Source organism: Salvelinus namaycush, chromosome 3, assembly GCF_016432855.1.
Source record: "Salvelinus namaycush isolate Seneca chromosome 3, SaNama_1.0, whole genome shotgun sequence".
In the NCBI taxonomy this organism is placed as follows: domain Eukaryota; kingdom Metazoa; phylum Chordata; class Actinopteri; order Salmoniformes; family Salmonidae; genus Salvelinus; species Salvelinus namaycush.
In genome coordinates this window covers 2,021,438-2,044,980 of record NC_052309.1, presented here as the reverse complement: position 1 = coordinate 2,044,980, position 23,543 = coordinate 2,021,438, and the positions used below count along the sequence as shown (strand labels likewise).

Here is a 23,543-nt window from a genome sequence, read left to right as displayed (position 1 = left end):
AAGCATTTCACTGTAAGGTCTACACCTGTTGTATTCAGCATTTCACTGTAAGGTCTACACCTGTTGTATTCAGCATTTCACTGTAAGGTCTACACCTGTTGTATTCAGCATTTCACTGTAAGGTCTACACCTGTTGTATTCAGCATTTCACTGTAAGGTCTACCTGTTGTATTTGGTGCATGTGACTAATACGATTTGATTTGATTTGCATGAAACCCTGTGACAAACGGCCATTTACAAAGCCTTAGCGTTCCAAATGTCACCCTATTCCCTTTAGAGTGCACTACTTTTTGACCAGGGTCCCATATGGCTCTGGTCAAAAGCAGTGCACTATTTAGGTAAAAGGGTGCCATTTAGCAAACACTAAAGAGTCAAATAGAATAGACAACACAAGGCATCGTCCTCCTCACCTCTTTGAGCGGGTCGTTGAGCTCACTCAGGATATTGTCCTCGTCAAAGATCTTGCCCTGATAACGATGCTCATAGTAATCATGGATCTTCTGCCGCATGTCTGCTGGGAGCTTGTGGAACGACATGTACTGCTCTACTTGTTTATACTGTAAAGATGGAGAGAAGAGATCATGTCAATAAACCAAATGAACAGAAAATAGAAAATATCCGACAAAAAAACAAAGGCTGTCACATTGACTTCAAAAACATAGCACCCGAAAGCAATTGGAGGTAAAATAACATTCGAAGGAAAGGTATTAGCAAACATTACAGGCAATATGGCATGTTGTAGTAGGAACCAAGGACATTCACCACATACTGAACATTCACAACATACACAGCATTCACAACCAACAACACACACATACCCAACATACACAACATTCACAACATACACAACATTCACAACAACAACGCACACAGACACAGTGGGGTGATAGTATGGATTGAGTATGGACGTAGGAGGTGGTCGACAGAGGAAGGAGTACAGCCTGAGGCCCTTCAGGGCGAGGCTGCTGCCGTTCTGATCAGCTCACACAGTGAAGAGAATCACTCTCATCTCTCTCAATATAGGTTACCCATGACCTCAATGACCCATGACCTCACGGAAACCAGAGAGAACGAATACACCCATATCAGTGACTGAATAGGTCTCAGGGAGAACACATTATCATCTGAAATCATGTCATTTCAATATGAAACATTACACAGAGGAGAACATAAAGCGATCAAATGCATGTACTCAAGACATTCCATATATAATTCAGTACCGCCACGTTTCTTGACTGTGGTTGTCTCAGAGGAGGGGTTGTCATAAAGGCAGAGGTCTTCTGGGGCCTCTGTCACTACACTGGTCTGGAGTCATTCTCTCTACAGGGTGCTGTGCCCTAATGGAGTCATTCTTCTGTCACAGCATCTGATCTGGAGTCAATCTCTGCAGTAAGAGATGAGTCACAGAGCAGATTAATAATTGTGTTATTTTAATTTGAATTGTGTTGTCTGTTTTAGTGTGTTGTCTGTTTTAGTGTTACTGTTTTAGTGTGTTACTGTTTTAGTGTGTTACTGTTTTAGTGTTACTGTTTTAGTGTGTTGCTGTTTTAGTGTGTTACTGTTTTAGTGTGTTACTGTTTTAGTGTGTTGCTGTTTTAGTGTGTTACTGTTTTAGTGTTACTGTTTTAGTGTGTTACTGTTTTAGTGTGTTGCTGTTTTAGTGTGTTACTGTTTTAGTGTGTTGCTGTTTTAGTGTGTTACTGTTTTAGTGTGTTGCTGTTTTAGTGTGTTACTGTTTTAGTGTTACTGTTTTAGTGTGTTGCTGTTTTAGTGTGTTACTGTTTTAGTGTGTTACTGTTTTAGTGTGTTACTGTTTTAGTGTGTTACTGTTTTAGTGTTACTGTTTTAGTGTGTTGCTGTTTTAGTGTGTTACTGTTTTAGTGTGTTGCTGTTTTAGTGTGTTGCTGTTTTAGTGTGTTACTGTTTTAGTGTTACTGTTTTAGTGTGTTACTGTTTTAGTGTGTTGCTGTTTTAGTGTGTTACTGTTTTAGTGTGTTGCTGTTTTAGTGTGTTACTGTTTTAGTGTGTTGCTGTTTTAGTGTGTTGCTGTTTTAGTGTGTTACTGTTTTAGTGTGTTGCTGTTTTAGTGTGTTGCTGTTTTAGTGTGTTGCTGTTTTAGTGTGTTGCTGTTTTAGTGTGTTGCTGTTTTAGTGTGTTGCTGTTTTAGTGTGTTACTGTTTTAGTGTGTTACTGTTTTAGTGTGTTACTGTTTTAGTGTGTTACTGTTTTAGTGTGTTGCTGTTTTAGTGTGTTGCTGTTTTAGTGTGTTACTGTTTTAGTGTGTTACTGTTTTAGTGTGTTACTGTTTTAGTGTGTTGCTGTTTTAGTGTTACTGTTTTAGTGTGTTACTGTTTTAGTGTGTTACTGTTTTAGTGTGTTGCTGTTTTAGTGTGTTGCTGTTTTAGTGTGTTACTGTTTTAGTGTGTTGCTGTTTTAGTGTGTTGCTGTTTTAGTGTGTTGTCTGTTTTAGTGTGTTGCTGTTTTAGTGTTACTGTTTTAGTGTGTTACTGTTTTAGTGTGTTACTGTTTTAGTGTGTTACTGTTTTAGTGTGTTGCTGTTTTAGTGTGTTGCTGTTTTAGTGTGTTACTGTTTTAGTGTGTTACTGTTTTAGTGTGTTACTGGTTTAGTGTGTTACTGTTTTAGTGTGTTACTGTTTTAGTGTGTTACTGTTTTAGTGTGTTACTGGTTTAGTGTGTTACTGTTTTAGTGTGTTACTGTTTTAGTGTGTTACTGGTTTAGTGTGTTACTGTTTTAGTGTGTTACTGGTTTAGTGTGTTACTGTTTTAGTGTGTTACTGGTTTAGTGTGTTACTGTTTTAGTGTGTTACTGTTTTAGTGTGTTACTGGTTTAGTGTGTTACTGTTTTAGTGTGTTACTGTTTTAGTGTGTTACTGTTTTAGTGTGTTACTGTTTTAGTGTGTTGCTGTTTTAGTGTGTTGCTGTTTTAGTGTTACTGTTTTAGTGTGTTGCTGTTTTAGTGTGTTACTGTTTTAGTGTGTTGCTGTTTTAGTGTGTTGCTGTTTTAGTGTGTTACTGTTTTAGTGTGTTGCTGTTTTAGTGTGTTGCTGTTTTAGTGTGTTACTGTTTTAGTGTGTTGCTGTTTTAGTGTGTTACTGTTTTAGTGTGTTGCTGTTTTAGTGTGTTGCTGTGTTAGTGTGTTACTGTTTTAGTGTGTTACTGTTTTAGTGTGTTACTGTTTTAGTGTGTTACTGGTTTAGTGTGTTACTGTTTTAGTGTGTTACTGTTTTAGTGTGTTACTGTTTTAGTGTGTTGCTGTTTTAGTGTGTTGCTGTTTTAGTGTTACTGTTTTAGTGTGTTGCTGTTTTAGTGTGTTGCTGTTTTAGTGTGTTACTGTTTTAGTGTGTTGCTGTTTTAGTGTGTTGCTGTTTTAGTGTGTTGCTGTTTTAGTGTTACTGTTTTAGTGTGTTGCTGTTTTAGTGTGTTACTGTTTTAGTGTGTTACTGTTTTAGTGTGTTACTGTTTTAGTGTGTTACTGTTTTAGTGTTACTGTTTTAGTGTGTTACTGTTTTAGTGTGTTGCTGTTTTAGTGTGTTGCTGTTTTAGTGTGTTGCTGTTTTAGTGTGTTACTGTTTTAGTGTGTTGCTGTTTTAGTGTGTTGCTGTTTTAGTGTGTTGCTGTTTTAGTGTGTTACTGTTTTAGTGTGTTGCTGTTTTAGTGTGTTGCTGTTTTAGTGTGTTACTGTTTTAGTGTGTTACTGTTTTAGTGTGTTGCTGTTTTAGTGTGTTGCTGTTTTAGTGTGTTGCTGTTTTAGTGTGTTGCTGTTTTAGTGTGTTGCTGTTTTAGTGTGTTACTGTTTTAGTGTGTTACTGTTTTAGTGTGTTGCTGTTTTAGTGTGTTGCTGTTTTAGTGTGTTACTGTTTTAGTGTGTTGCTGTTTTAGTGTGTTGCTGTTTTAGTGTGTTACTGTTTTAGTGTTGCTGTTTTAGTGTGTTGCTGTTTTAGTGTGTTACTGTTTTAGTGTGTTGCTGTTTTAGTGTGTTACTGTTTTAGTGTGTTACTGTTTTAGTGTGTTGCTGTTTTAGTGTTGCTGTGTTAGTGTGTTACTGTTTTAGTGTGTTACTGTTTTAGTGTGTTGCTGTTTTAGTGTGTTGCTGTTTTAGTGTGTTACTGTTTTAGTGTGTTACTGTTTTAGTGTGTTACTGTTTTAGTGTGTTGCTGTTTTAGTGTGTTACTGTTTTAGTGTGTTACTGTTTTAGTGTGTTGCTGTTTTAGTGTGTTACTGTTTTAGTGTGTTACTGTTTTAGTGTGTTGCTGTGTTAGTGTGTTACTGTTTTAGTGTGTTGCTGTTTTAGTGTGTAGTGTGTTACTGTTTAGTGTTACTGTTTTAGTGTGTTGCTGTTTTAGTGTGTTGCTGTTTTAGTGTGTTACTGTTTTAGTGTGTTACTGTTTTAGTGTGTTGCTGTTTTAGTGTGTTACTGTTTTAGTGTTACTGTTTTAGTGTGTTACTGTTTTAGTGTGTTACTGTTTTAGTGTGTTGCTGTTTTAGTGTGTTACTGTTTTAGTGTGTTACTGTTTTAGTGTGTTGCTGTTTTAGTGTGTTACTGTTTTAGTGTGTTGCTGTTTTAGTGTGTTGCTGTTTTAGTGTTACTGTTTTAGTGTGTTACTGTTTTAGTGTGTTACTGTTTTAGTGTGTTGCTGTTTTAGTGTGTTACTGTTTTAGTGTTACTGTTTTAGTGTGTTACTGTTTTAGTGTGTTGCTGTTTTAGTGTGTTGCTGTTTTAGTGTGTTGCTGTTTTAGTGTGTTACTGTTTTAGTGTGTTGCTGTTTTAGTGTGTTGCTGTTTTAGTGTTACTGTTTTAGTGTGTTACTGTTTTAGTGTGTTACTGTTTTAGTGTGTTGCTGTTTTAGTGTGTTACTGTTTTAGTGTTACTGTTTTAGTGTGTTACTGTTTTAGTGTGTTACTGTTTTAGTGTGTTGCTGTTTTAGTGTGTTACTGTTTTAGTGTTACTGTTTTAGTGTGTTGCTGTTTTAGTGTGTTGCTGTTTTAGTGTGTTGCTGTTTTAGTGTGTTACTGTTTTAGTGTGTTACTGTTTTAGTGTGTTACTGTTTTAGTGTGTTACTGTTTTAGTGTGTTACTGTTTTAGTGTGTTGCTGTTTTAGTGTGTTGCTGTTTTAGTGTGTTACTGTTTTAGTGTGTTACTGTTTTAGTGTGTTGCTGTTTTAGTGTGTTACTGTTTTAGTGTGTTGCTGTTTTAGTGTGTTGCTGTTTTAGTGTGTTGCTGTTTTAGTGTTACTGTTTTAGTGTGTTACTGTTTTAGTGTGTTGCTGTTTTAGTGTGTTGCTGTTTTAGTGTGTTGCTGTTTTAGTGTGTTACTGTTTTAGTGTGTTACTGTTTTAGTGTGTTGCTGTTTTAGTGTGTTACTGTTTTAGTGTGTTACTGTTTTAGTGTGTTGCTGTTTTAGTGTGTTGCTGTTTTAGTGTGTTACTGTTTTAGTGTGTTACTGTTTTAGTGTGTTGCTGTTTTAGTGTGTTACTGTTTTAGTGTGTTGCTGTTTTAGTGTGTTACTGTTTTAGTGTTACTGTTTTAGTGTGTTACTGTTTTAGTGTGTTACTGTTTTAGTGTGTTACTGTTTTAGTGTGTTACTGTTTTAGTGTGTTGCTGTTTTAGTGTGTTACTGTTTTAGTGTGTTACTGTTTTAGTGTGTTGCTGTTTTAGTGTGTTACTGTTTTAGTGTGTTGCTGTTTTAGTGTGTTGCTGTTTTAGTGTGTTGCTGTTTTAGTGTTACTGTTTTAGTGTGTTACTGTTTTAGTGTGTTGCTGTTTTAGTGTGTTGCTGTTTTAGTGTGTTGCTGTTTTAGTGTGTTACTGTTTTAGTGTGTTACTGTTTTAGTGTGTTGCTGTTTTAGTGTGTTACTGTTTTAGTGTGTTACTGTTTTAGTGTGTTGCTGTTTTAGTGTGTTACTGTTTTAGTGTGTTACTGTTTTAGTGTGTTACTGTTTTAGTGTGTTGCTGTTTTAGTGTGTTGCTGTTTTAAATGCACTTTAAATAACAATTGATTTAATTTGAGATGTCTGTCTCAACATCTGATCTGGAGTCAGTCTCTCTCATCAGGATGCTGTCTGTGGTCTCCAGTGGAGTCATTAATCTGTCTCAACATCTGATCTGGAGTCAGTCTCTCTCATCAGGATGCTGTCCGTTGTCTCCAGTGGAGTCATTCATCTGTCTCAACATCTGATCTGGAGTCAGTCTCTCTCATCACCGTTGGCTGTGATGCGCCCAGGGGAGGGATACTGACTGTGCATCAGAATGAGGAAATTAGGTGGAAAAAAAACAGCTGAGTCACTCTTCACACCAACCCCCATGTAAATCCTCCCTGCTGTCCCGTCGAGAAGGCCAGTTCTGCATCCCAAATGCTACCCTATTCCCTATATAGTTTACTACTTTTAACCAGGGCTCATAGGGAGACTCTGGTCAATAGTAGTGCACTATATAGGGAATAGGGTGGCATTTGAGATAAAAACCTAGACCAGGTAGGAGAAACCTGCTCTCCTGCAGATAAACTGCAATGCTACACATTATCTTTCATCATGTATGCATGGACTGACACAGACTAGACAGGACTCTTTCCATTTTCCAATTCTCTCCAATAGTCCGATGTCATGGAAAGCGTAGTCTGAGAAAGTAAATGGCCTAATCAAAGCATTAGGTGCTAAAATTACACACGGCTGTAAAAGTCAAGGTACCACAGGCTTGTAGGTATTGACTCCCGGCCAAATTAACATCACACACGGACACGACGGACCTCTATTAGGCCAATGATGTATGCAAATAGAGATTGGGGCATTGTCTACAGGGAGTTAGAGAGAGCGCAGACCGACAAAGAGAGAGAGAGAGAGAGAGAGAGAGAGAGGGGGGTCCTTCAGCAGCTCATCTATTTAAATCAGGAGATAGCTGCTCTGCTCTGACACACACACACAACCTCAGGTAAGGGTGTCAGCATGAGGCGTGAACAGAAACTAACGGTAGCCTCAGGAAGCAGCATACACAGTAACATCACAACGCAGATTTTGTGCAAAAAAAAAAAAACTGTTTAAAAGAGAAAACACAGGTCCCGTCACACGGTGGTTTCACATTGATTCTCCACAGCCGCGGCGAGATGATGAGGGACCAGGTTTTGTTTTGAGGTGAATCGATTTATTCCAGGTACACGGTCAAGTCTGAGAGTATCTGACATGTTTACATTTAGAACGGGACTCTCTGTGACTGCGTGTGAGATATGTTGAGGTGTGGTTTGGTCACGTCTGGTTAGAGAAGTTATGTATTCCATCTGACTTGTCCATGTCATAATCATTTATGAATAATCTATCTTGTTTATACATGTGTTCATGACATCGTTATGTAGGTAGCCTTCAAAAATAATGTGTTATTGTTTATGAGGCCTCTACGCATGTTTACTGTGAATAATTTCAAATCTGCAATGCATCATCATGACGAGTCACATTCCCAACATAGGAATGAATATGCTTTGTGCTCGCTGCTGAAAGAAAGACAGTATGTACTCTTGCCTTGCTCATTACATGCAAAGTACAGAATGTCTTTGAGGACAGAGGAGGACGCTTAATCCATCCCAGGTTCTCGGGAACATTAATACATTCTCAGAACGTTTGAACCGTTAATAAGTGTTGTTCTCCTGTGAATACCCAATGTTCTCTGAGGTAAATAGGTAAATATACCCTTTTCACCATCAAGATGCTGCCGTGTTCTCAGCCCTTCTAGAAACCATCCTCAGAAGAATGTATGGCTGTTGCAAACTTAAATGATCCTAGAAGTATCTTAAGAGACAATAAAAGCTGGAGAAATTGTTTGAGAGTCAATAGTTGCAATGTTAATAATATTTATAAAGTTGCATTTCTCCATACATATTTACAGGTATTGTCCTCATTAAAATGATATTTACTGCATGGTGCAATGTATCCTAATAAAAAAAACATTAAGTTAGCTATATTATGTTACAGAGAATCAGGTATGGACAATACAATTACTGATTATATCCTTCCGGACAGAGACGGAACGTTCCATTACAGACAACACAGCATTTCATAAGACGGCATGGGGCGGCAGGGTAGCCTAGTGGTTAGAGCGTTGGGCTAGTAACCGAAAGGTTGCAAGTTCAAATCCCCGAGCTGACAAGGTACAAATCTGTCGTTCTGCCCCTGAACAAGGCAGTTAACCCACTGTTCCTAGGCCATCATTGAAAATAAGAGTTTGTTCTTAACGGACTTGCCTAGTTAAATAAAGGTAAAAAAAAGTAAGTAAGTAAGTCGCTCTGGATAAGAGCGTCTGCTAAATGACTTAAATGTAAATAAGAAGTTAGATGCACAGAATTAAATTGAGTATTATATTGTACATTTATCTATGGATAAATGGGTATTATCACATCTGGGATGTTGTAATATAGTCAAGTCCGGTTCTATGTACAGTACGCATCTGAAATGTCTTATGAAACGACTGTGTTCCAGCTGCATCGTGTTTCTTCCGCTGTCAGGGCCAGGGCCATGTAGAGTTTCCCAGCATCAGGCCATCTCAGTGCAGGCCTCTTGCCCACGCCTCCCTACTTCCTCCCCCAGCTGGGGCACAGCAGGCAGAGGAGAAAACGACCAGAGGGTGAAACCTTCCATAGCCATTTCTTCTACTGTTCTCCTTCTCTGCACGGTGATGCAGGAAATCCACACAAGGCTATCATTCTACAGTACCATGCTGTCAGAAGCAGCACTTTCAGTTCATACTGGCCCATAGATGGCTGTGCATTCCCACCATTATCAGTTCATACTGGCCCATAGATGGCTGTGCATTCCCACCATTATCAGTTCATACTGGCCCATAGATGGCTGTGCATTCCCACCATTATCAGTTCATACTGGCCCATAGATGGCTGTGCATTCCCACCATTATCAGTTCATACTGGCCCATAGATGGCTGTGCATTCCCACCATTATCAGTTCATACTGGCCCATAGATGGCTGTGCATTCCCACCATTCCTATGGCGGCTCACATTGGACAACCACAATGGAACAAGTCTTTTGGGTATCTGTTGCCAGGAGTAATATTTGTATGTATTTGAAATGGTCAAATCAAATCACACTATCACGCTGTCTGCTGCATGTAGGGTTGTAGGAAGCCCGGAGGTTAAAGAGGTGGACCAGTAGTAGCCAGCCCAGAAGGTCCTGGGCAGGGCTGTTTATCAGATGGCCCATGCATCTCTGTGCCCTCCTACACTGGTACCCTGTTCAAACCATTGCCCCGACCCAGACCAAACTGTGCTGGCTCTGATAGATTCTTTCACGTCGTCCTTTCCAGTACGGTTACAGCAACTATGGTGGATGTGTAACAAGGAGAGCTCCTTACTGCTTGGCTCAGTTTGGCTCATTAGTGTGAAAAGCCCTTGAGACAGTGGATCTGTCATCTCTGATCTGAGCAGGGCTGTGGCTGTGAGACCGACGGTGTGGCTGTGAGACCGACCGGTGTGGCTGTGAGACCAACCGGGGTGGCTGTGAGACCAACCGGTGTGGCTGTGAGACCAACCGGTGTGGCTGTGAGACTGACCGGTGTGGTTGTGAGACCGACCGGTATGGCTGTGAGACTGACCGGGGTGGCTGTGAGACCAACCGGTGTGGCTGTGAGACTGACCGGTGTGGTTGTGAGACCGACCGGTATGGCTGTGAGACTGATCGGTGTGGCTGTGAGACCAACCGGTGTGGCTGTGAGACCAACCGGTGTGGCTGTGAGACCGACCGGTGTGGCTGTGAGACCGACCGGTGTGGTTGTGAGACCGACCGGTGTGGCTGTGAGACCAACCGGTGTGGCTGTGAGACCAACCGGTGTGGCTGTGAGACCAACCGGTGTGGCTGTGAGACCGACCGGTGTGGCTGTGAGACTGACCGGTGTGGTTGTGAGACCGACCGGTGTGGCTGTGAGACCGACCGGTGTGGCTGTGAGACCGACCGGTGTGGCTGTGAGACTGACCGGTGTGGTTGTGAGACCGACCGGTGTGGCTGTGAGACTGATCGGTGTGAAGACACCCCCTGACACATATCCCATTCCCCTGACTGACACCTAGCCCCTCCCCATGACACCTAGCCCCTCCCCCTGACACCTAGCCCCTCCCTCTGACACCAAGCCCCTCCCCCTGACACATAGCCCCTCCCCCTGACACATAGCCCCCCTCCCCCTGACACCAAGCCCCTCCCCCCTGACACCCATCCCATTTGGCACGGTATTCCCTTTACAGCCCTATGGACCCTGGTCAAAACAAGTTTACTATATGGATACCATTTGGGATGAAACCAATGTCTTTTCAGCCTTGTCTATTTGACTCTGCTCTGCCTAGCAACAAGGTGTCCTCAGGTGATAAGACTGCAGCAGTCACGCAGGCAGGCAGGCAGACAGGCAGACAGGCAGACAGGCTAACCTGGACAGGGTAATTGTTTTGTGTGTGTGTGTGTGTGTGTGTGTGTGTGTGTGTGTGTGTGTGTGTGTGTGTGTGTGTGTGTGTGTGTGTGTGTGTGTGTGTGTGTGTGTGTGTGTGTGTGTGTGTGTGTGTGTGTGTGTGTGTCTGTCTTTAATAACTTGTCTATCTGTTATTGACCATGGGATTTCTAATCTAGCAAGGTCAGACTGACATCATATTTCAATAAACGATTAACGGCTGATGCTTTTAGGAGGTGAATGTACATTTTAAAAAACTGCTTTGTCAATTTGTCTTTGCCTCGTCATTGTCACGTCCAAGGTGACTCTGCTCTGCCTGGCAACGAGGTGTCTTCAAGTGATAATGAACAATAGTCAGGCAGGCAGGCAGGCTAACCTAGACAGGGTAATTGATGTGTGTGTGTGTGTGTGTGTGTGTGTGTGTGTGTGTGTGTGTGTGTGTGTGTGTGTGTGTGTGTGTGTGTGTGTGTGTGTGTGTTCAATCCAGCTTGAGTGTATGGGGCAGCTCATTAGACCTTCCATTTTTCATCAGGGTCCAATCAAACTACGTTTCAGCAAATTGATGCATTAACAAATTCCTGACAATATTTTACTGTTGAAAATGAAAAAATGTTCACCTGTGTAATTTATGGTGGAAAAACCCACATCAAACCTATTAGTCAACTGATCAATTGGTTATTGATCAGAATGAAAATGTCTGTAGGACCAGAGAAACAATAAGGTAGCGAAGATAAGGGAACTGATGGAATAGAGGTGAGCCTACAGTTCTTTGCTTCTTTACCTACGGTGAGAAGATCTCCCCAAGGGTCACAATCAGTACAGGTTATGATGGCTACAGTCATAGAGTGGGAAAGGAGGATACCTTGTCAGTGGTACAACTGAATACATTCAACTGAAATGTGTCTTCCCCATTTAACCCAACCCCTCTGATTCAGAGAGATGCTGGGGGCTGCCTTAATTGTCATCCAAGTCTTCGGGCACCCGGGGAACAGTGGGTTACCTGCCTTGCTCAGGGGCAGAACGACAGATTTTTACCTTGTCAGCACGGGGATTCGATCCCGCAACCTTTCGGTTAGTGGCCCAACGCTCTAACCACTAGGCTACCTGCTCTAACCACTACCTGCTCTAACCACTAGTCTACCTGCTCTAACCACTAGGCTACCTGCTCTAACCACTAAGCCACCTGCTCTAACCACTAGTCTACCTGCTCTAACCACTAGGCTACCTGCTCTAACCACTAGGCTACCTGCTCTAACCACTAGGCTACCTGCTCTAACCACTAGGCTACCTGCTCTAACCACTAGACTACCTGCTCTAACCACTAGGCTACCTGCTCTAACCACTAGGCTACCTGCTCTAACCACTAGGCTACCTGCTCTAACCACTAGGCTAACTGCTCTAACCACTAGGCTACCTGCTCTAACCACTAGGCTACCTGCTCTAACCACTAGGCTACCTGCTACTTATGCCACAGTTATCAATCTACCCAAAGGTTAGCTCTAGAAAATATTATTATGGTTGGTTAGTTAGGTCACTAGTAGGGGAGCCTACTAACAAACCTATCCAAGGGTCAGAGCTGGCACAGATTATTACATCTAAGGATCAGATTCAGGACAGATAAATATGGGTAGTGATTATCTCACCATGATGGTCAGGAGGACAAATTAATAGGTACAGTGATTATATATATAATATACCGAAACAAAAATATAAGTGCTGGTCCTATGTTTCAAGAGCTGAAATAAAATAACCCGGAAATGTTCTATACGCCAAGATAATCCATCCACCTGACAAGTGTGGCATATCAAGAAGCTGATTATTAAACAGCATGATCATTACACAGGTGCACCTTGTGCTGGGGACACTAAAAGGCCACTCTAAAAATGTGCAGTTTTGTCACACAACACAATGCCACAGATGTCCGAAGTTTTGAGGGAGCGTGCAATTGGCATGTTGACTGCAGGAATAATTTAATGTTTAGTAATGTACCATAAGCCGCCTCCAACGTCGTTTTATAGAATTTGGCAGTGCGTCCAATCGACCTCACAACTGCAGATCACGTGTATGGCGTTGTGTGGGGGAGCTGTTTGCTGATGTCAACGGTGTGAACAGAGTGCCCCATGGTGGCGGTGGGGTTATGGTTTGGGCAGGCATAAGCTACAGACAACGAACACAGTTGCATTTTATTGAGGGCAATTTGAATGCACAGAGATACCGCGACGAGTTCCTGAGGCCCATTGTCATGCCATTTATCCGTCGCCTTCAAGTCATGTTTCAGCACAGCCCCATATTGCAAGGATCTGTACACAATTCCTGAAAGCTGAACATTTCCCAGTTTTCCATGGCCTGCATACTCACCAGACATGTCACCCATTGAGCATTTTTTGGGATGCTCTGGATCGACGTGCACGACAGTGTGTTCCAGTTCCCACAATATCCAGGGGCTGATCTAGATTACAGAATCTCCCCTCAAAGTGTTCCCTAAAAGCACCCAAACAGTGATGGGTTGCGTCCCAAATTGCACCCTATTCCTAACATAGTGCTCTACTTTAGACCAGAGATGCATTATGTAGAAAATAGGGTCCCATATTGGATACAGTCATAGTGCACGTCGATCCAGAACATCCCAAACATGTAGTTCTGTCTGGGAACCGCTTCACCCCAGGGGCTGTTTGGGATCCGTGGGGGCTTTTGGAAATCCTCTTTCAGAGCCAGTGAACGGGGGGGGGGGGGGGGGGGGGGGGTATTATAATTTGTGAGTGCTTTACACAACCCCTAAAACACAGGCCTAGATAGCAGAGGCCTAATCTACCTGGGAGAAATAAGCATTATCCGTTTAGATAAAATATAAAAGCTTTGAAAATAATACTCCACTTACCTTATGACGAAAATGAGAATAACGCAACATGGTAAACCAAAACAGGTGTACCAAAATATTGAGTAGATTGATAATTAAAACATAAGGATAATAATAAAAACATGACATTATATAATTGTATTACGTTACATAACAGTCTGAACTACGTACCTTCTCTTGGTACTGCCTGCGGGAGGAGTCTAGTGATTGGATGAGAGCGGTGGCATGACCCACGAACATGGCGTAGCAGGTGGCGCCCACGATCATACTGAGCATGGTGATCCACAGGTCGGACATGCTGACGGGAGCCCGGGCGCCGTACCCGATACACAGCATGTGACTCATGGCCTTGAAGAGTGCGTACGAGTACTGCTTACCCCACGAGTCATTCTGCAGGGGAGAGAAAGGAAGAAGGGGAAGACACGGAGAAAGGGAGACAGAAGGCGGGAGGGGGGAATTACCGCAGGCTTGTGGAAGATTTCCGGCGCAGAGAGACAGGAGGCTCTTTCTTTTTGATGCATCACTGAACCTCCACAGAACATCCTGCCAACATAGCCTTGATGCTGGGATACATCACTGAACCTCCACAGAACATCCTGCCAACATAGCCTTGATGCTGGGATACATCACTGAACCTCCACAGAACATCCTGCCAACATAGCCTTGATGCTGGGATACATCACTGAAGCTCCACATAACATCCTGCCAACATAGCCTTGATGCTGGGCACGTCACACGTCACACCCCCCTCCCTCTCCTCCATTTCTCCCTCTCCCCCTCATTGGCCACGGGTTGTAAAACAATTGATATCTGGAAGTGGTGCTGATCAACATCTATTACTTTGGAAGGGTTGATTTATGGTTTGTCTTCGGCCAAATGGAATCCTTCAGTTCATAGTGGTGGATGGGCCGGGGATGGAGGAAGCAGAGAGTCGAGGGGAAATGACTGGCCTGGATTCTGCTTCCTGCCTCCTCTCATTTTATCTCAAATGGTACCCTATTCCCTACATAGTACACTACTTTTGATCAGGGCCGATATAGGGAATAGGGTGCCTTTGGGAAGCAGCCCTTCTCAGGGACGATTATCACAAGTACTTTAATGGGAGTGTGGAGCAGAGAGGTGCTGTCAGGGCCAAGGCACCACGATTCAACCCAGATACAGTATCACCTGCTGGAGCAAGGCCTAGGCTAGCATACACATCTGGCACATTGGTCTGAATAGATAGGATAAGCTAATATACACGATAAACTGATAGATAAGATAATCTAATATACATGATAAACTGATAGATAGGATAAGCTAATAGACATGGTAAGATGATAGATAGGATAAGCTAATATACACGATAAGCTGATAGATAGGATAAGCTAATATACATGGTAAACTGATAGATAGGATAAGCTAATATACATGATAAGATGATAGATAGGATAAGCTGATAGCTAGGATACGCTGATAGACAGGATACGCTGATAGACAGGATAAGCTGATAGACAGGATAAGCTGATAGACAGGATACGCTGATAGCTAGGATACGCTGATAGCTAGGATACGCTGATAGACAGGATAAACTGATAGATAGGATACATTGATAGCTAGGATAATCTGATTGATAGTATAATCTGATAGATAGTATAATCTGATAGATAGTATAATCTGATTGATAGTATAATCTGATAGATAGTATAATCTGATAGATAGTATAATCTGATAGATAGGATAATCTGATAGATAGTATAATCTGATAGATAGTATAATCTGATAGATAGGATAATCTGATAGATAGGCTAAACTGATAGATAGGATAAGGTTATACTGTATCTGTTAAGTACTTTTTAATCATAGATGTTCTATCATTCTGAAATGAATATAATTTCCTTTTTGAGAAGTCCATATGTAATACTAGTCTAAGGATTTAGATATAGCCTTCAGGGTATTTTCTTGTATGGGAAGCCCATCGTATTCTAACCATGGCTTTGCCTTTTGGCTGCAACCACAATGCGAAACACGAAACACTGAACCCAGTCTTAGCTTCCCTACACTACTTTCTCAGAGCATACATCCCACCCTGCTGCAAGCCACTAGCCTTGAAGACTTCAATGTCCATTTTATAAAAGAAATACAACATACAAATCAGAAGTAGAGCTATATGATAAGGCTAGACTAGCAAGCCACCACACAGGCCCCTATCTATGATATATCACAAGGCTAGCCTAGCAAGCCACCACACAGGCCCCTAGCTATGACATGATTTTTTAAATTTTATTTAACTAGGCAAGTCAGTTAAGAATAAATTCTTATTTATAATGATGGCCTAGGAACAGTGGGTTAACTGCCTTGTTCAGGGGCAGATCGACAGATTATTACCTTGTCAGCTCAGGAATTCGATCTAGCAACCTTTCGGTTACTGGCCCAATGCTCTAACCACTAGGCTACCTGCCACCCCTAAATGATAAGGCTAGCCTAGCAAGCCACCACACAGTTCCCTATCTATGACATATGATAAGGCTAGCCTAGTAAGCCACCACACAGGCCCCTATCTATGACATATGATAAAGCTAGCCTAGTAAGCCACCACACAGGCCCCTATCTATGACATATGAGAAGGCTAGCCTAGTAAGCCACCACACAGGCCCCTATCTATGACATATGAGAAGGCTAGCCTAGTAAGCCACCACACAGGCCCCTATCTATGACATATGAGAAGGCTAGCCTAGTAAGCCACCACACAGGCCCCTATCTATGACATATGAGAAGGCTAGCCTAGTAAGCCACCACACAGGTCCCTATCTATGACATATGAGAAGGCTAGCCTAGTAAGCCACCACACAGGCCCCTATCTATGACATATGAGAAGGCTAGCCTAGTAAGCCACCACACAGGCCCCTATCTATGACATATGAGAAGGCTAGCCTAGTAAGCCACCACACAGGTCCCTATCTATGACATATGATAAGGCTAGCCTAGCAAGTCACCAAACAGGCTCCTATCTATGTCTGTGTCCCAAATGGCACCCTTTTCAATGTAGTGCATTACTTTTGATCAGAGCCCTATGGGCCCCTATGGGCCCTGGCCGAAAGTAGTGCACTCCAAAGGAAATAGGGAGCCATTTGGGACGCACTCTGTGTCTCCCGGCAAGGCACCTACAGTAAGCTCCATTTGGGAGACGGATGTGACAGCTCCCTGGTACAGGCCCTTGTTGTTGCTCCTCCTGACTTGCTGACTCCACCAATTACCTCTCTCTCTCTCTCTCTCTCTCTCTCTCTCTCTCTCTCTCTCTCTCTCTCTCTCTCTCTCTCTCTCTCTCCCCTCTCTCTCCCTCTCTCTCCCTCTCTCTCTCTCTCTCTCTCTCTCTCTCTCTCTCTCTCTCTCTCTCTCTCTCTCTCTCTCTCTGTAAACTAAAACTGCTGAGAAAGCATTCCAACAGAACACTTCATAAAAAGAACTACCCATACATCTTTAGAACATTGCTATTAATCATAAGTCTACTCCCTTTCTGTGTCATAGACTCTGTCTGATGATGATAGATCTCACTGTTCTGTACTAGTTATAACACCCATGCTGTCCCACCCCTACTGTCTCAGACTGTTCTGTTCTAGTTATAACACCCACGCTGTCCCATTCCTACTGCTGCCCTATGTACATAGACAAGGAACACTGGTCACTTTAATAATGGAACACTGGTCACTTTAATAATGGAACACTGGTCACTTTAATAATGGAACACTGGTCACTTTAATAATGGAACACTGGTCACTTTAATAATGGAAAACCGGTCACTTTTGTAATGGGAAAACCGGTCACTTTAATAATGGAACACTGGTCACTTTTGTAATGGGAAAACCGGTCACTTTAATAATGGAACACTGGTCACTTTGGTAATGCTTACATACTTTTTTACCCACTTCATATGTATATACTGTGTTCTAGTCAAGTTCATCCTATTTAACTATTGCTGTACATATACCATTCTATCCTACGTATTCCTCAGATATACTACATATTCTATCCACATACTGTCCATAATGTCTATACATCCCATATATATATACTGTACATACTCCGGACTCCGGCATTGCTCATCTTAATATTTCTACAATTATTCATTTCATGATTTTACTTTTAAATATGTATATTGTTCTGAATTGATATTACCACAGTGTTGGAGCTAGGAACACAAGCTTTTCACTACACCTGCAATAACTAAATGCTAAATATGTGTATGTGATCAATAACATTTGATATGATTTTGATAGACCAGTGTTCGGTTCTAGTTATACCACCCATGCTGTCCCACCCCTGCTGTCTCAGACTGTCCTGTTCTAGTTATACCACTCATGGTGTCCCACCCCTACTGTCTCAGACTGTCCTGTTCTAGTTATACCACCCATGCTGTCCCACCCCTGCTGTCTCAGACTGTCCTGTTCTAGTTATACCACCCATGCTGTCCCACCCCTACTGTCTCAGACTGTTCTGTTCTAGTTATACCACCCATGCTGTCCCACCCCTGCTGTCTCAGACTGTTCTGTTCTAGTTATACCACCCATGGTGTCCCACCCCTACTGTCTCAGACTGTCCTGTTCTAGTTATACCACCCATGGTGTCCCACCCCTACTGTCTCAGACTGTTCTGTTCTAGTTATACCACCCATGCTGTCCCACCCCTGCTGTCTCAGACTGTCCTGTTCTAGTTATACCACTCATGGTGTCCCACCCCTACTGTCTCAGACTGTCCTGTTCTAGTTATACCACCCATGCTGTCCCACCCCTGCTGTCTCAGACTGTCCTGTTCTAGTTATACCACCCATGCTGTCCCACCCCTACTGTCTCAGACTGTTCTGTTCTAGTTATACCACCCATGCTGTCCCACCCCTGCTGTCTCAGACTGTTCTGTTCTAGTTATACCACCCATGGTGTCCCACCCCTACTGTCTCAGACTGTCCTGTTCTAGTTATACCACCCATGGTGTCCCACCCCTACTGTCTCAGACTGTTCTGTTCTAGTTATACCACCCATGCTGTCCCACCCCTACTGTCTCAGACTGTTCTGTTCTAGTTATACCACCCATGCTGTCCCACCCCTGCTGTCTCAGACTGTTCTGTTCTAGTTATACCACCCATGGTGTCCCACCCCTACTGTCTCAGACTGTCCTGTTCTAGTTATACCACCCATGGTGTCCCACCCCTGCTGTCTCAGACTGTTCTGTTCTAGTTATACCACCCATGGTGTCCCACCCCTACTGTCTCAGACTGTCCTGTTCTAGTTATACCACCCATGGTGTCCCACCCCTACTGTCTCAGACTGTTCTGTTCTAGTTATACCACCCATGGTGTCCCACCCCTACTGTCTCAGACTGTTCTGTTCTAGTTATACCACCCATGCTGTCCCACCCCTGCTGTCTCAGACTGTTCTGTTCTAGTTATACCACCCATGGTGTCCCACCCCTACTGTCTCAGACTGTTCTGTTCTAGTTATACCACCCATGCTGTCCCATACTGTCTAATAATTGATCACACCATACTGTTATAATATATCATCTGTGTTCTGTCTTTTCCTGCTGTTGTCTTGTATGCTACCTACCAATGTCTGACAACAACATCAGGAGACAGCAAGCCAGAGGGTGGATGCATCACACAGTACTGACTCTGTACCGGTACCCCCTGTATATAGCCTCACTATTGTTATTTTACTGCTGCTCTTTAATTACTTGTTACTTTTATTTATTTATTATTATTATTATATATGTATATATTTTTTTTTAAGTACTTAAAACTGCATTGTTGTTTAAGGGCTTGTAAGTATGAATTTCACTGTAAGGTCTACACCTGTTGTATTCGGCGCATGTAACAAATAAAATGTGATTTGTCGTACTTTATAGCATCCATCCTTTCTCTGTTCTCTGTCCCCCCAGGGGATGTAGCAGGTTGGTTTATGAACCTGTTCTGTCTTTTCTTGCTGTTGTCTTGTCATGTGCTCCGTGCTACAGTCTTTTCTTGCTGTTGTCCTGTCATGTGCTCTGTGCTACAGTCTTTTCTTGCTGTTGTTCTGTCATGTGCTCCGTGCTACAGTCTTTTCTTGCTGTTGTCCTGTCATGTGCTCCGTGCTACAGTCTTTTCTTGCTGCTGTCCTGTCATGTGCTCTGTGCTACAGTCTTTTCTTGCTGTTGTCCTGTCATGTGCTCCGTGCTACAGTCTTTTCTTGCTGTTGTCCTGTCATGTGCTCTGTGCTACAGTCTTTTCTTGCTGTTGTCTTGTCATGTGCTCCGTGCTACAGTCTTTTCTTGCTGTTGTCTTGTCATGTGCTCCGTGATACAGTCTTTTCTTGCTGTTGTCTTGTCATGTGCTCCGTGCTACAGTCTTTTCTTGCTGTTGTCCTGTCATGTGCTCCGTGCTACAGTCCTGTCTTTTCTTGCTGTTGTCTTGTCATGTGCTCCGTGCTACAGTCTTTTCTTGCTGTTGTCCTGTCATGTGCTCCGTGCTACAGTCTTTTATTGCTGTTGTCTTGTCATGTGCTCCGTGCTACAGTCTTTTCTTGCTGTTGTCTTGTCATGTGCTCCGTGCTACAGTCCTGTCTTTTCTTGCTGTTGTCTTGTCATGTGCTCCGTGCTACAGTCCTGTCTTTTCTTGCTGTTGTCTTGTCATGTGCTCCGTGCTACAGTCCTGTCTTTTCTTGCTGTTGTCTTGTCATGTGCACCGTGCTACAGTCCTGTCTTTTCTTGCTGTTGTCTTGTCATGTGCTCCGTGCTACAGTCCTGTCTTTTCTTGCTGTTGTCTTGTCATATGCTCCGTGCTACAGTCCTGTCTTTTCTTGCTGTTGTCTTGTCATGTGCACCGTGCTACAGTCCTGTCTTTTCTTGCTGTTGTCTTGTCATGTGCTCCGTGCTACAGTCTTTTCTTGCTGTTGTCTTGTCATGTGCTCCGTGCTACAGGCCTGTCTTTTCTTGCTGTTGTCTTGTCATGTGCTCCGTGCTACAGTCTTTTCTTGCTGTTGTCTTGTCATGTGCTCCGTGCTACAGTCCTGTCTTTTCTTGCTGTTGTCTTGTCATGTGCTCCGTGCTACAGTCTTTTCTTGCTGTTGTCTTGTCATGTGCTCCGTGCTACAGTCTTTTCTTGCTGTTGTCTTGTCATATGCTCCGTGCTACAGTCCTGTCTTTTCTTGCTGTTGTCTTGTCATATGCTCCGTGCTACAGTCCTGTCTTTTCTTGCTGTTGTCTTGTCATGTGCTCCGTGCTACAGTCCTGTCTTTTCTTGCTGTTGTCCTGTCATGTGCACCGTGCTACAGTCCTGTCTTTTCTTGCTGTTGTCCTGTCATGTGCTCCGTGCTACAGTCCTGTCTTTTCTTGCTGTTGTCCTGTCATGTGCACCGTGCTACAGTCCTGTCTTTTCTTAATCAGAGCATCCATCATAACGATCACATTTACAGCAAAAATTATCTCCAAATGATCTTCCCCACTGACTAACCTATTAATATGTAATCTAATCTCTATGATGATTAGTTGTTTCTTTCACAGATTGAGGAGAAAATGACCTGATAATTAGACACACTGCTCTCATAAGGACACATAACTGAGATGGGTGGACTCTGCACTTTCAATTTTTGAGTCAGATTTGCATCAGCCGATGATGGAATTAATGTATATTAAGGTATGATATTAAGGTATGATATTAAGGTATGATATTAAGGTATGATATTAAGGTATGATATTAAGGTATTATATTCAGGTATAATATTAAGGTATTATATTAAGGTATGATATTAAGGTATGATGTTAAGGTTTGATATTAAGGTATGATATGAATCCTGACAAGAACATTTTCATTTCCACAGTGTATAAGTACTTTCATTTACTGCATAAGCACTTTGTGACAACTGCTGATAAACAAATTAATAAAAATAGCTTCATAAATACATTTGATCGATTGATATTTGCAGAAACAGTAAGGTACATCAGGAGACTATAGGTTGAGACTCGCTGAAGAATGCAGTGGTATAACTATGTTGAATTACGTAAAAAAAATATACAAATGTAACCTATTATTTATATAGGTTAGTCTCACAGAGATAAAATCTATTTTGTAAGAGAGACCCGTAGGTTTAAATGTTGTAGTTTTAACAGTTATGGCAGCCAATCAGGATGTAGTATATGCACGTATGTATATGAGTATGCACTCGACTGCATGGGGAACAAGTCAAAGCCACCATGGCAAAGAGTAGTCACCAGTGCAGCAGCACGTCTTCCTCTGGGGGGTTTAGTAAGGAGCACAGCATGCATACTGAACTACACTGTACAGAGACACAACTGGGAAATGAGAACCAAGCCAAACGGCTCATTCACGTGTGTACTGTGTGATTGTGCTTGTTGTAATGGGGGGGGAGGGGGGGGGGGGGGGGATGATATTTACTGTATATTCCTGTGTATGTCTTAACGTGTGCTCATGTATGTTCATGTGTATTCACGTGTGTTCAGGTGCTGGTGAAAACAGAACAAAAACACTTTGTCATGGATGTGTATTAAATGAACCAAGGGGAATGCCGAGCAGCAGGCATCAGATCCTAAAGCCAGGGGAATGCCGAGCAGCAGGCATCAGATCCTAAAGCCAGGGGAATGCCGAGCAGCAGGCATCAGATCCTAAAGCCAGGGGAATGTCGAGCAGCAGGCATCAGATCCTAAAGCCAGGGGAATGCCGAGCAGCAGGCATCAGATCCTAAAGCCAGGGGAATGCCGAGCAGCAGGCATCAGATCCTAAAGCCAGGGGAATGCCGAGCAGCAGGCATCAGATCCTAAAGCCAGGGGAATGTCGAGCAGCAGGCATCAGATCCTAAAGCCAGGGGAATGCCGAGCAGCAGGCATCAGATCCTAAAGCCAGGGGAATGCCGAGCAGCAGGCATCAGATCCTAAAGCCAGGGGAATGCCGAGCAGCAGGCATCAGATCCTAAAGCCAGGGGAATGCCGAGCAGCAGGCATCAGACCCTAAAGCCAGGGGAATGCCGAGCAGCGGGCATCAGATCCTAAAGCCAGGGGAATGACGAGCAGCAGGCATCAGATCCTAAAGCCAGGGGAATGCCGAGCAGCAGGCATCAGATCCTAAAGCCAGGGGAATGCCGAGCAGCAGGCATCAGATCCTAAAGCCAGGGGAATGCCGAGCAGCAGGCATCAGATCCTAAAGCCAGGGGAATGCCGAGCTGCAGGCATCAGATCCTAAAGCCAGGGGAATGCCGAGCTGCAGGCATCAGATCCTAAAGCCAGGGGAATGCCGAGCAGCAGGCATCAGATCCTAAAGCCAGGGGGAATGCCGAGCTGCAGGCATCAGATCCTAAAGCCAGTGGAATGCCGAGCAGCAGGCATCAGATCCTAAAGCCAGGGGAATGCCGAGCAGCAGGCATCAGATCCTAAAGCCAGGGGAATGCCGAGCAGCAGGCATCAGATCCTAAAGCCAGGGGAATGCCGACCAGCAGGCATCAGATCCTAAAGCCAGGGGAATGCCGAGCAGCAGGCATCAGATCCTAAAGCCAGGGGAATGCCGACCAGCAGGCATCAGATCCTAAAGCCAGGGGAATGCCGAGCTGCAGGCATCAGATCCTAAAGCCAGGGGAATGACGAGCAGCAGGCATCAGATCCTAAAGCCAGGGGAATGCCGACCAGCAGGCATCAGATCCTAAAGCCAGGGGAATGCCGAACTGCAGGCATCAGATCCTAAAGCCAGGGGAATGCCGAACTGCAGGCATCAGATCCTAAAGCCAGGGGAATGCCGAGCTGCAGGCATCAGATCCTAAAGCCAGGGGAATGCCGAGCTGCAGGCATCAGATCCTAAAGCCAGGGGAATGAGGAGCTGCAGGCATCAGATCCTAAAGCCAGGGGAATGAGGAGCTGCAGGCATCAGATCCTAAAGCCAGGGGAATGCCGAGCTGCAGGCATCAGATCCTAAAGCCAGGGGAATGCCGAGCAGCAGGCATCAGATCCTAAAGCCAGGGGAATGCCGAGCAGCAGGCATCAGACCCTAAAGCCAGGGGAATGCCGAGCAGCAGGCATCAGATCCTAAAGCCAGGGGAATGACGAGCAGCAGGCATCAGATCCTAAAGCCAGGGGAATGCCGAGCAGCAGGCATCAGATCCTAAAGCCAGGGGAATGCCGAGCAGCAGGCATCAGATCCTAAAGCCAGGGGAATGCCGAGCAGCAGGCATCAGATCCTAAAGCCAGGGGAATGCCGAGCTGCAGGCATCAGATCCTAAAGCCAGGGGAA

General features: G+C 43.6%; 1 protein-coding gene across 1 annotated transcript in view; it reads right to left on the bottom strand.

Annotated features, from left to right (window-relative positions):
• LOC120044172 (potassium/sodium hyperpolarization-activated cyclic nucleotide-gated channel 1) overlaps positions 1-23,543 on the bottom strand; it is a 158,693-nt gene that overhangs the window by 27,445 nt on the left and 107,705 nt on the right. The window contains exons 4-5 of the mRNA XM_038988756.1: positions 13,475-13,693; positions 411-557 (exon numbers count right to left, since the gene is read on the bottom strand). Of these exons, the coding sequence (XP_038844684.1) occupies positions 411-557; positions 13,475-13,693 (366 nt within the window). The remainder of the gene's footprint in view (positions 1-410; positions 558-13,474; positions 13,694-23,543) is intronic.